The sequence below is a fragment of the Heptranchias perlo genome, chromosome 9 (assembly GCF_035084215.1).
Source record: "Heptranchias perlo isolate sHepPer1 chromosome 9, sHepPer1.hap1, whole genome shotgun sequence".
Taxonomy (NCBI): domain Eukaryota; kingdom Metazoa; phylum Chordata; class Chondrichthyes; order Hexanchiformes; family Hexanchidae; genus Heptranchias; species Heptranchias perlo.
In genome coordinates, this window is record NC_090333.1 from 83,746,297 (window position 1) to 83,758,903 (window position 12,607).

Below are 12,607 nucleotides of genomic sequence, written 5' to 3' on the forward strand. Positions count from 1 at the left end.
AGGGGCGTGGGGAGTGAGGAGGGGCGTGGGGAGTGAGGAGGGGCGTGGGGAGGAGGGGAGTGAGGTGGGGTGTTGGGAGGAGGGGAGTGAGGAGAGGTGTTGGGAAGAGGGGAGTGAGGTGGGGTGTTGGGAGGAGGGGAGTGAGGAGGGGAGTGAGGAGAGGTGTTGGGAAGAGGGGAGTGAGGTGGGGTGTTGGGAGGAGGGGAGTGAGGAGGGGTGTTGGGAGGAGGGGAGTGAGGAGGGGTGTTGGGAGGAGGGGAGTGAGGAGGGGTGTTGGGAGGAGGGGTGTTGGGAGGAGGGGAGTGAGGAGGGGTGTTGGGAGGAGGGGAGTGAGGAGGGGTGTTGGGAGGAGGGGAGTGAGGAGGGGTGTTGGGTGGAGGGGAGTGAGGAGGGGTGTTGGGAGGAGGGTGGGAGTGGGGGATGGGATCGGGAGGGGGGGGGGGGAGGGGGTCCGCCGATTCCTCCACTGTAAACAAAAGCTCCCCATTTGCTGACCCACTAACCCGCCATTTCAGGACTCTTCACTAGAGGGGGCTTCCGGGGAGACGCCGGCTAGGAGGGGGGAGGAGGAGACGTCTGCCCCGGGGGAGGCGCCAGCTGGGGGGAGGAGACGTCTGCCCCGGGGGAGACACCAGCTGGGGGGAGGAGACGTCTGCCCCGGGGGAGGCACCAGCTGGGGGGAGGAGACGTCTGCCCCGGGGGAGGCGCCAGCTGGGGGCAGGAGACGTCTGCCCCGGGGGAGACACCAGCTGGGGGCAGGAGACGTCTGCCCCGGGGGAGACACCAGCTGGGGGCAGGAGACGTCTGCCCCGGGGGAGACACCAGCTGGGGGGAGGAGACGTCTGCCCCGGGGGAGGCGCCAGCTGGGGGGAGGAGACGTCTGCCCCGGGGGAGACACCAGCTGGGGGGAGGAGACGTCTGCCCCGGGGGAGACACCAGCTGGGGGGAGGAGACGTCTGCCCCGGGGGAGACACCAGCTGGGGGCAGGAGACGTCTGCCCCGGGGGAGACACCAGCTGGGGGCAGGAGACGTCTGCCCCGGGGGAGACGCCGGCTGGGGGGGCAGGAGACGTCTGCCCCGGGGGAGACACCGGCTGGGGGGGGAGGAGCAGTGCGACCGTGGCTCGGTTGCACTAATTTTAATCCAGGTTGCAATTTAGGCCGAAGCCTGGGAGCCGGGCCCCAGAACAGCCAGGGTTTGGAGCAGACACTCCCATGGCTGTTCCCCTTGGGACGGGAAGCTCCGAGGCCAGTCCAAGAGAAAGGAGCCAACACAGGCTGCAGGAAACGTCCGGCCCTCACCAGGCCTCCCACCGCGTGGAGCCCTGAGCCCTGATTCATCTCTCTGTCCGTCAACAAGCTACACCGAGCTCCAGTTCTGACAGCAGGGGCACCGTGGAGCACAGCACCACCTGCCTGTGTATGAAGTACCTGCTTGTACTCTGAAATTATCGCACTCGTCTTCCTCACTTCAGATTCAGCTTTCTCCAACTCCCGGCGGAAAACCTCCTTAATCTACGATGGGGAGAAAGGAAGGATAATTAGACATCAGATCAGCCTGGGCCCCACTCCCAGGGCCTCTCCCCTATCCTCTCCATACCTGAGCTGACTCTTCCTCCTGTCTCCTCTTCTCCTCTTCGGTCTCCACCAGCCTCTGTTTGGTCTGTAACAGCTCCTTGTTGAGAACATCGGCCTTGTCTTCAGCCTGTGTGGGTACAAGCAGCAGGGTGTCACGGTACTGAGAGAGGTCTCCTTTGGGTGACACCTTCACCAAGTTCCACGCCCTATCTGAAAGCACCCCTCGATGCTCCACCCAATCCCTCTGGCTGCAGCGGTAGATTCTCATTCAATCCCAGCCCTCGTACAGCTATTACTGGTCATGTCATGGATCATAACTCATACATGTGACGTTCTGGTGATGCTGGAGCAGTATCACCAGTGGCTCAGTGGGCCGCACTCTCACCTCTGAGTCAGAAGGTCGTGGGTTCAAGTCCCACTCCAGAGACTTGAGCCCATAATCCAGGCTGACACTCCCAGTGCAGTACTGAGGGAGCGCTGCACTGTCGGAGGGTCAGTACTGAGGGAGCGCTGCACTGTGGGACGGTCAGTACTGAGGGAGGGCTGCACTGTCGGAGGGTCAGTACTGAGGGAGCGCTGCACTGTGGGACGGTCAGTACTGAGGGAGGGCTGCACTGTTGGAGATGCCGTCTCTCAGGTGAGATGTTAAACTTAGGCCCCGTCTGCCCTCTCAGGTGGACATAAAATATCCCACGGACACTATTTCAAAGAAGAGTAGGGGAGTTATAGAGTCATAGAGTTATACGGCACGGATAGAGGCCCTTCGGCCCATCGTGTCCGCGCCGGCCATCAAGCCCTGTCTACTCTAATCCCATATTCCAGCATTTGGTCCGTAGCCTTGTATGCTATGGCATTTCAAGTGCTCATCCAAATGCTTCTTGAATGTTGTGAGGGTTCCTGCCTCCACAACCCTTTCAGGCAGTGAGTTCCAGACTCCAACCACCCTCTGGGTGAAAAAGTTCTTTCTCAAATCCCCTCTAAACCTCCCGCCTTTTACCTTGAATCTATGTCCCCTTGTTATAGAACCCTCAACGAAGGGAAAAAGCTCCTTAGTATCCATCCTATCTGTGCCCCTCATAATTTTGTACACCTCAATCATGTCCCCCCTCAGCCTCCTCTGCTCCAAGGAAAACAAACCCAATCTTCCCAGTCTCTCTTCATAGCTGAAGCGCTCCAGCCCTGGTAACATCCTGGTGAATCTCCTCTGCACCCTCTCCAAAGCGATCACATCCTTCCTGTAGTGTGGCGACCAGAACTGCACACAGTACTCCAGCTGTGGCCTAACCAGTGTTTTATACAGCTCCATCATAACCTCCTTGCTCTTATATTCTATGCCTCGGCTAATAAAGGCAAGTATCCCATATGCCTTCTTTACCACCTTATCTACCTGTTCCGCCGCCTTCAGGGATCTGTGAACTTGCACACCAAGATCCCTCTGACCCTCTGTCTTGCCTAGGGTCCTCCCATTCATTGTGTATTCCCTTGCCTTGTTAGTCCCTCCAAAGTGCATCACCTCGCACTTTTCCGGGTTAAATTCCATTTGCCACTGTTCCGCCCATCTGACCAACCCATCTATATCGTCCTGCAGACTGAGGTTATCCTCCTCGCTATTTACCACCCTACCAATCTTTGTATCATCAGCGAACTTACTGATCATACCTTTTACATTCATATCCAAGTCATTAATGTAGACCACAAACAGCAAGGGACCCAGCACCGATCCCTGTGGTACCCCACTGGCCACAGGCTTCCAGTCACAAAAACAACCTTCGACCATCACCCTCTGCCTTCTGCCACTAAGCCAGTTTTGTATCCAAAGTGCCAAGGCACCCTGGATTCCATGGGCTCGTACCTTCTTGACCAGTCTCCTGTGGGGGACTTTATCGAAGGCCTTACTGAAATCCATGTATACCACATCCACTGCGTTACCCTCATCCACACGCCTAGTCACCCCCTCAAAAAATTCAATCAAATTAGTCAGACATGATCTTCCCTTGACAAAGCCATGTTGACTATCCCTGATTAATCCTTGCTTCTCCAAGTGCCTGTGTCCTGGTCAATATTTATCCCTCAACCAATATTACTAAAACAGATTATCTGTTCATTATCACATTGCTGTTTGTGGGATCTTGCTGTGTGTAAATTGGCTGCTGCGTTTCCCACATTACAACAGTGACTATACTTAAATGGCTGTAAAGCGCTTTGGAATATCTTGAGGTCGTGAAAGGCGCTGTATAAATACAAGTGTTTCTTTCATTCTTTTAACTTCTACCCTTTGTACAAGGCAGACATTCTGCACAGAGTGTCGGTCGGTTAATTCCACACCTGGTCCAAGTCATTCCTCAGGGCGATCTTGCTGGTCACAAGTTCATGTGCCAAGTCATCGTTCTCCTGCTCCAGGCGCAAGCTTGCCTCTTGCAGCCGTCGATTCTCTCTCTGTAGGGAAACAAAAAGTCACTTAAACAGAGGCAAACAGTTCATCGGGAGAGCCCGGGCCCCGCTCCCCCGGCCCCGCTCCCCGCTCCCCCGGCCCCGCTCCCCTAGCCTTGTTGTGCCCCATCGAAGGACATGGAGGAGGTGAAGATATGGTGATTCAGAGGACTGGGGGTGATGGGCACTGAGGACGATGTGGTTTGTGGGGAGCTGATGAATGTAGAGTGAAATCATGAGCAAAGGATTGGATAATGACTGATTGCAGCACAATGATAATGGAGGCACAGTAAAAGAGCTCACAGGAAACATGGTGTCATGGAGAGTGACGGAGAGACGGGCAGACACGGAGAGACGGGCAGACACGGAGAGACTCAAAACCATAAACAGAGAAACAGCAACCAGGTGACGCTGTGAAAAGGTAAAACACAGGCACTGGCAGATAGACAGGGTCACAGAGACCAATCCCCACTGTTAGATCTGTACACAGGAGTCACCACCTCGAGCTGCACAATGGGTAGAGGCAAAAGCACAGAGATTGGGAGTGACAGAGACACTAAAATAAAACAACAGAGATATGGGTACAGGCAGAGTGAAAGAGAGAAACTATCCTGCCAGATACTTAATCACCAAACCACAGGAACAGTGAAACAGAGGGATATCAGGCAGGGGAGAGAGAATAGGACAGGGAGATACAGAGACACGGGGACACCAGGCAGGGGCGAGAGAATAGGACAGGGAGATACAGAGGCACGGGGACACCAGGCAGGAGATACAGAGACACGGGGACACCAGGCAGGAGATACAGAGACACGGGGACACCAGGCAGGAGATACAGAGACACGGGGACACCAGGCAGGGGAGAGAGAATGGGACAGGGAGATACAGAGACACAGGGACACCAGGCAGGGGAGAGAGAATAGGATGGGGAGATACAGAGATACCAGGCAGGGGAGAGAGAATAGGACAGGGAGATACAGAGACACGGAGATATCAGGCAGGAGATACAGAGACACAGGGATACCAGGCAGGGGAGAGAGAATAGGACAGGGAGATACAGAGACACGGAGATATCAGGCAGGAGATACAGAGACACGGGGATACCAGGCAGGGGAGAGAGAATAGGACGGGGAGATACAGAGAAACAGGGACACCAGGCAGGGGAGAGAGAATGGGACAGGGAGATACAGAGACACAGGGACACCAGGCAGGGGAGAGAGAATGGGACAGGGAGATACAGAGACACAAGGACACCAGGCAGGGGAGACAGAATGGGACAGGGAGATACAGAGACACAGCAAGACAGAGAGAGGAAAGAAACAGGGACACAGGGAGATAGGAGACACTGAGGGGATAGAAACAGGGGCACGGGGAGGTGAAGATATGGAGAGATCAAGACTCAGAGACAATGAGAGAGCAGGAGAGACAATAAAACGTCATCAATCTGTTGTTTCATCGTTCACTGCTACAATTAAGGTAGTTTTACTGCTGCCATGCCCACCTAATCTTCCACCCTCTGTACTTCGATTAAATCCTGATGATATCTTTTAGTTTTTGAGTCTTTCTAACCATGTAACCCTGGACTATTTCAGTTGTACTTTAGACCACCCATGTGGCTGAGTCACAATCCCCAAACCTTGTCTCTACCCTTGTTGAGAGAGTTTGGTAAGCTTTTGGCAATGCCTCCCGGTTAAAGGAACAGCAAACTCTATTTGGGAATTGCTTTTCACACCGGACTACCGTATACCTATAAGAGCTCACACCAAATCTTTTTGAAGTATTGAACAATTTTTTGAAACAATGAAAGTGTTTAATTTTACCTGATTAATGCAGTCATACATTTACAGCATGATATCAGTCATGTAACTCTGAGTAGACAAAATAAAAACACAACCCTAAGAGCTGAGCTAAACTTTTAGAAATGACCTTTTTTCTTTCAGGATTCTGCTGAGGTTTTCAAACTGCTTCATCTCATGAGATTCTTCAACAATCTGCCTTTCTCACAGGATCCCACTAATCCAAACAGAATTTTCTCTTTAATATCCCCCCAAAAAAAAGACATCCTGGATTTTGAATATCAAGCCATTCGAATTTGAAAAGGGAGTGGTCAGTCAAACACAAACTGAACTGGTCAAGTTTTGACATCTAATTATTGTAATCGGTAGGTCTGTTGCATCTTCCCCTCCGTACACACCCAGTGCCCAGTACTGAGGGAGTGCTGCACTGTCGGAGGTGCTGTCTTTCAGATGAGACGTTAAACCGAGTTCCTGTCCGCCCTCTCAGGTGGACATAAAAGATTCCACGGTACTATATTGAAGAAGAGCAGGAGAGTTCACCCCGGTGTCCTGGCCAATATTTATCCCTCAACCAACATCACTAAAAACAGATTATCTGGTCATTATCACACTGCTGTTTGTGGGATCTTGCTGTGCTCAAATTGGCTGCCATGTTTCCTACATTACAACAGTGACTACACTTCATAAAGTATTTCATCAAGCATGAAGCACTTTGGAGCGTCCTGAGGTCGTGAAAGGCGCTATAGAAATGCAAGCTCTTTCTTAAACAGTTTCAGTGGGGTTTTCAATGTTAACTGTGGTCACACTGAACTGTTGTATTTGTAATGGGCCATGATGCCTTTGGTGGCGCTGTGCTTCCCCAGGTTAGGATCATACAGCACAGAAGGAGGCCATTCGGCCCATCGTGCCTGTGCCGGCTCTTTGAAAGAGCTATCCAGTTAGTCCCATTCCCCTGCTCTTTCCCCATCGCCCTGCAAATTTTTCCCCTTCAAATATTTATCCAATTCCCTTTTGAAAGTTACTATTGAATCTACTTCCACCGCCCTTTCAGGCAGCGCATTCCAGATCATAACAACTCGCTGTGTAAAAAAACTTTTCCTCATTTCTCCTCTGGTTCTTTTGCCAATTACCTTAATTCTGTGTCCTCTGTTTGCCGACCCTCCTGCCACATCCTACGTGACTGTGACCGTGGTAAACTATCCCTCCTCATCCTTCTCCACCTGCCTGCAGTCCTCCTCCAATGCCTCTCCTCTGTCGTTCAGCTGGGTGGGACTACACTCGCCTGGTTCCATTCCTTTCGGTCCAGTCGTAGCCAGAGAATCTTCTCTTCCCGCTCCCGCACTGTTATCTCTGGAGACCCCCAAGATTCCATCCTTGGCCCCCTCCTATTTCTCACCTACATGCTGCCCCTCGGTGACGTCATCTGAAAACACGTCAGGTTCCACATGTTCATTGACGACACCCAGCTCGACCTCACCACCACCTCTCTTGACCCCTCCGCCGTCTCTCGTTGGTCACACTGCTTGTCCGACATCCAGTATTGAAATTTCCTCCAATTAAAATATTGGGAAGACTGAAGCCATTGTCTTTGGTCCCCGCTACAAACTCGATTTTAAAAAAAATTCATTCATGGGATGTGGGCGTCGCTGCCAAGGCCGGCATTTATTGCCCATCCCTAATTGCCCTTAGAAGGTGGTGGTGAGCCGCCTTCTTGAATTGAGTGGCTTGCTAGGCCATTTCGGAGGGCAATTAAGAATTAACCACATTGCTGTGGGTCTGGAGTCACATATAGGCCAGACCGGGTAAGGACGGCAGGTTTCCTTCCCTAAAGGACGAGTGGACCAGATGGGTTTTTACAACAATCCGGTAGTTCCGTGGTCAACATTACTGAGACTAGGTTTTCACTCCAGATTTTATTTAATTAATTGAATTTAAATTCCCCAGCTGCTGTGGCGGGATTTGAACTCGTGTCTCTAGTACATTAGTCCACTAACAGAACCACTATACTACCGTACCCATTCCCTAGCCACCGACTCCATCCCTCTCCCGGGCCACTGTCTGAGGCTCAACCAGACCGTTCGCAACCTCGGCGTCCTTTTTGACCCCGAGATGAGCTTCTGACCCCATAGCCGCTCCATCACCAAGACCGCCTACTTCCACCTCCGTAACATCGCCCGTCTCCGGCCCGCCTCAGCTCATCTGCTGCTGCAACCCTCACCCATGCCTTTGTGACCTCCAGACTGGACTACTCCTATGCTCTCCTGGCCAGCCTCCCATCTTGCACCCTCCATAAACTTGAGTTCATCCAAAACTCTGCTGCCCGTATACTAACTCGCACCAAGTCCTGTTCACCCATCACCCCTGTGCTCGCTGACCTACACTGGCTCCCAGTTCAGAAAGCGTGGATTTTAAAATTCTCATCTTTGTTTTCAAATCCCTCCATGGCCCTCGGCCCTCCCAATCTCTGTAGCCTCCTCCAGCCCTACAACCCTCCGAGATCTCTGCGCTCCTCCAATTCTGGCCTCTTGCGCTTCCCTGATTTTAATCGCTCCACCATTGGCGGCCGTGCCTTCAGCTGCCTAGGGCCTCAGCTCTGGAATTCCCTCCCTAAACCTCTCTGCCTCTCTCTCCTCCTTTAAGATGCTCCTTGAAACCTCTCTCTTTGACCAAGCTCTTGGTCACCTGTCCTAATGTCTCCTTCTTTGGCTCGGTGTATAAATGCATGTTGTTAAATATTACTTACTGTTTAAAAGTTATTTATTTACAGATCTCACCATCATGAAGAAAGGAAATGACCACGAGCTCTCAATGGTGCCCACCTTCAGCCGGCCGTACCCCTCACTGCCTACATTTTCCTCATCATTGACCCAATACCCTGCAGCCCGGCCCGATATTCGGACCCCAGCTCCTGTTTGGGTTTCATTTGCCAGCCTGTTCTGTTCCCCACTCCCGTTCCCTGCCTCCATCCACTGCTCTGGGACCAATATTCGGCTCTCACCAGCCATCTGCCAGCCAGATCGACCCTGCTGGGATTTACTGCCTTTCCCCAAGAAAGAAGCTGCACCTCCTAGCCCAGTTTGTGGTGACCTTCACCAATGACCCCCACTCCCCCCCCCCATCGGATCCTGCCCCACTCCTTCAGCTCTGGGCCAGGCTCCCGTGACCTCCCGAACAACAGTTCTGGCACACGCTGTCCTAATCCTGCTGCAAGTGGGCATAAGCTTCGCAGCAACAGCCAAAAGAACGTCAACCAACAAACCAACCCATCCACCAACACCTCACAGATATAACAGATACTACCACTACCCTGGTCCCTGGCCACACTCCTACAGCTCTTGGCTCAGCTCCATTCCCAAGAGCTCCCGTCCCCTCGCCGCGTCCTCCTGCGCCCCCCCCCCCCCCCCCACTCGCGTCCTCCTGCGTGCCCCCCACTCGCGTCCTCCTGCCCTGCCAACTCCACCCACTCCCCACATCCTCTTGCCCCCCCACTTGCGTTCTCCTGCCCCCCCCACTCGCGTCCTCCTGCGTGCCCCCCACTCGCTGCGACCTCCTCCCCCCCCCCCACTCGCTGCGACCTCCTCCTCCCCCCCACTCGCTGCGACCTCCTCCTCCCCCCCCCCACTTCCCCCTCCATACTCTTGCCCTTCCCAACATCCTCCCCATGTTTAAAATCAAGAACCAACAAACCACCTCTCGGAGAATTCATTCTATGGCCAGGCTTCAGACTGTGGAACTCCTTCTCTCCCTCAGCCTTTGAATGCAAAGGCCAATAAAACTCCATCATCAATCACTGCGACCTGATCTACCTTGTCTGGGCTGTCACCAGGCACGGCCAGTGTACTAGGCCCCATACCTCACTGAGAAGATCCTGATTAGGTTTAAAATGTAAGTCACCTCTTGCATGACTAATCTGCCCAGTACAGGGCCTGCCTGCTACAGGGGAGCTCTGCACATGCATTGCTAAGCTTCCAGAAAGTAAATGTTTAAATGTGGCTCTATTCTGACTTCTTGTAGTCAGAGGGGAGTCGGTATCAATGAAACCCAGAGGGACATTTAAATGCTGCATTACTGTCAATAATTTTAACAATCAGGACATAGCGCATCGAGGATTCAAATCGGCTTTTACAAATTTTGTTTCAAATTGTGCCCAATAAATTTTCAGGTCAATAGTTGTGACAGAAATTGTGGCAGATTGCTCTGGATCCAGAAATGGCAAAACTAAGTCTGATCACCAATAAAATGCCTGCAACTAAATTAGGCCGCAATTTTGAAAGCTGCCCACGTGTAACACTCGGGGTGACACACGGGCTTCGCGGCCCAACATTAGACTTTACCATAATCCCGGAGGATTACCCCGCTCGTGGTCTCTCCGACTGTTGTCGATCTTGATGCCGTCCTCCGTCGTGGGCCCCAGTGGCGTCCACCTTCAGTGACGCCCTCAGAGAGTGAGGGGGAACATTAACATCAGTGACACCCTCAGAGAGTGAGGGGGGACATTAACATCAGTGACACCCTCAGAGAGTGAGGGGGAACATTAACATCAGTGACACCCTCAGAGAGTGAGGGGGAGAACATTAATATCAGTGACACCCTCAGAGAGTGAGGGGGACATTAACATCAGTGACACCCTCAGAGAGTGAGGGGGAACATTAATATCAGTGACACCCTCAGAGAGTGAGGGGAGAACATTATCATCAGTGACACCCTCAGAGAGTGAGGGGGAGAACATTAACATCAGTGACACCCTCAGAGAGTGAGGGGAGAACATTAACATCAGTGACACCCTCAGAGAGTGAGGGGGAGAACATTAACATCAGTGACACCCTCAGAGAGTGAGGGGGAACATTAACATCAGTGACACCCTCAGAGAGTGAGGGGGAGAACATTAATATCAGTGACACCCTCAGAGAGTGAGGGGGACATTAACATCAGTGACACCCTCAGAGAGTGAGGGGGAACATTAATATCAGTGACACCCTCAGAGAGTGAGGGGAGAACATTAACATCAGTGACACCCTCAGAGAGTGAGGGGGAGAACATTAACATCAGTGACACCCTCAGAGAGTGAGGGGGAACATTAACATCAGTGACACCCTCAGAGAGTGAGGGGAGAACATTAACATCAGTGACACCCTCAGAGAGTGAGGGGGAGAACATTAACATCAGTGACACCCTCAGAGAGTGAGGGGGAGAACATTAACATCAGTGACACCCTCAGAGAGTGAGGGGGGGACATTAATATCAGTGACACCCTCAGAGAGTGAGGGGAGAACATTAATATCAGTGACACCCTCAGAGAGTGAGGGGAGAACATTAACATCAGTGACACCCTCAGAGAGTGAGGGGGAGAACATTAACATCAGTGACACCCTCAGAGAGTGAGGGGGAGAACATTAACATCAGTGACACCCTCAGAGAGTGAGGGGAGAACATTAACATCAGTGACACCCTCAGAGAGTGAGGGGGAGAACATTAACATCAGTGACACCCTCAGAGAGTGAGGGGGGGACATTAATATCAGTGACACCCTCAGAGAGTGAGGGGGGGACATTAATATCAGTGACACCCTCAGAGAGTGAGGGGAGAACATTAACATCAGTGACACCCTCAGAGAGTGAGGGGGGAACATTAATATCAGTGACACCCTCAGAGAGTGAGGGGAGAACATTAACATCAGTGACACCCTCAGAGAGTGAGGGGACATTAATATCAGTGACACCCTCAGAGAGTGAGGGGGGGACATTAACATCATTGACACCCTCAGAGAGTGAGGGGGGGACATTAACATCAGTGACACCCTCAGAGAGTGAGGGGAGAACATTAACATCAGTGACACCCTCAGAGAGTGAGGGGACATTAATATCAGTGACACCCTCAGAGAGTGAGGGGAGAACATTAACATCAGTGACACCCTCAGAGAGTGAGGGGGGGACATTAACATCAGTGACACCCTCAGAGAGTGAGGGGGGAACATTAACATCAGTGACACCCTCAGAGAGTGAGGGGGGACATTAACATCAGTGACACATGGTGCGTGGAGGGAGATTAAATGGGTGGGTAGAGTCCATGATAGGGGAGAGTGTACACGGTGTGTGGAGGGAGATTAAATGGGTGGGGAGAGTCCATGGTGTGTGGGAGGTGATTGAAGGAACGGGATGGATTCGATGATGGGTACAGTGTATAAGGTGTGTGGGAGGAACAGGCTTGATAGCTTGAAATGCGTTTTTTCATTTTGTGCTGTCTCATGATATAATTATTTGTATGGACTGGTTTTGTTGAATGTTTCCTGTTGTATGTTGTTCTGCTGAATAGTTCGATTAACTAGTTCTCAAATCCCACATTTCATGCTGACTGGTTTCATTTCCCTTCTGAACTGACATCTACTGTATTTCTTTCCTTGTGCAGGTTGCCGGTACAGGGGACAGAGTTGTCTGTGGTTGTCAGGGACCCGCTGGTACTGCCCCTCGGCAGACTGTCTTGTCACACAGTGCGGGAGCCTGCTGTGGAATCTCTCCTCGAGCGGCAGAAGGACGAGTTTTCCTTTGATGCAATGAAGAATATTGACGTATTTTCCAAATGGAGCTGGTTCCAATGCAGGATGACTTGTGCAGTTGTGATATTTGTCATCAGTTTGGCTTTGGCCAGCTCCCTCTGCCTGTAGCGTGCCAGTGAAGCAACAGGTAACCCTACAGCTGTCTCTTAACTTAGACCGAGAAGTCAGGTTCACTGGATGAATGCAGAGAGCACTACAATGGGTTTGATGAGTCCTAGCAACCAGAAGGCTCACTCGATAACTGGACCAGA

At 52.1% G+C, this 12,607-nt stretch overlaps 1 protein-coding gene across 4 annotated transcripts in view; it reads right to left on the bottom strand.

Annotated features, from left to right (window-relative positions):
* Positions 1-12,607, bottom strand: part of rabgap1l (RAB GTPase activating protein 1-like) — a 550,110-nt gene that overhangs the window by 11,836 nt on the left and 525,667 nt on the right. For all 4 annotated transcript variants that reach the window (XM_067990829.1, XM_067990833.1, XM_067990830.1 and 1 more), the window contains 3 exons: positions 3,903-4,013; positions 1,600-1,704; positions 1,431-1,514 (listed from right to left, as the gene is read on the bottom strand). In XM_067990829.1, the coding sequence (XP_067846930.1) occupies positions 1,431-1,514; positions 1,600-1,704; positions 3,903-4,013 (300 nt within the window). The remainder of the gene's footprint in view (positions 1-1,430; positions 1,515-1,599; positions 1,705-3,902; positions 4,014-12,607) is intronic.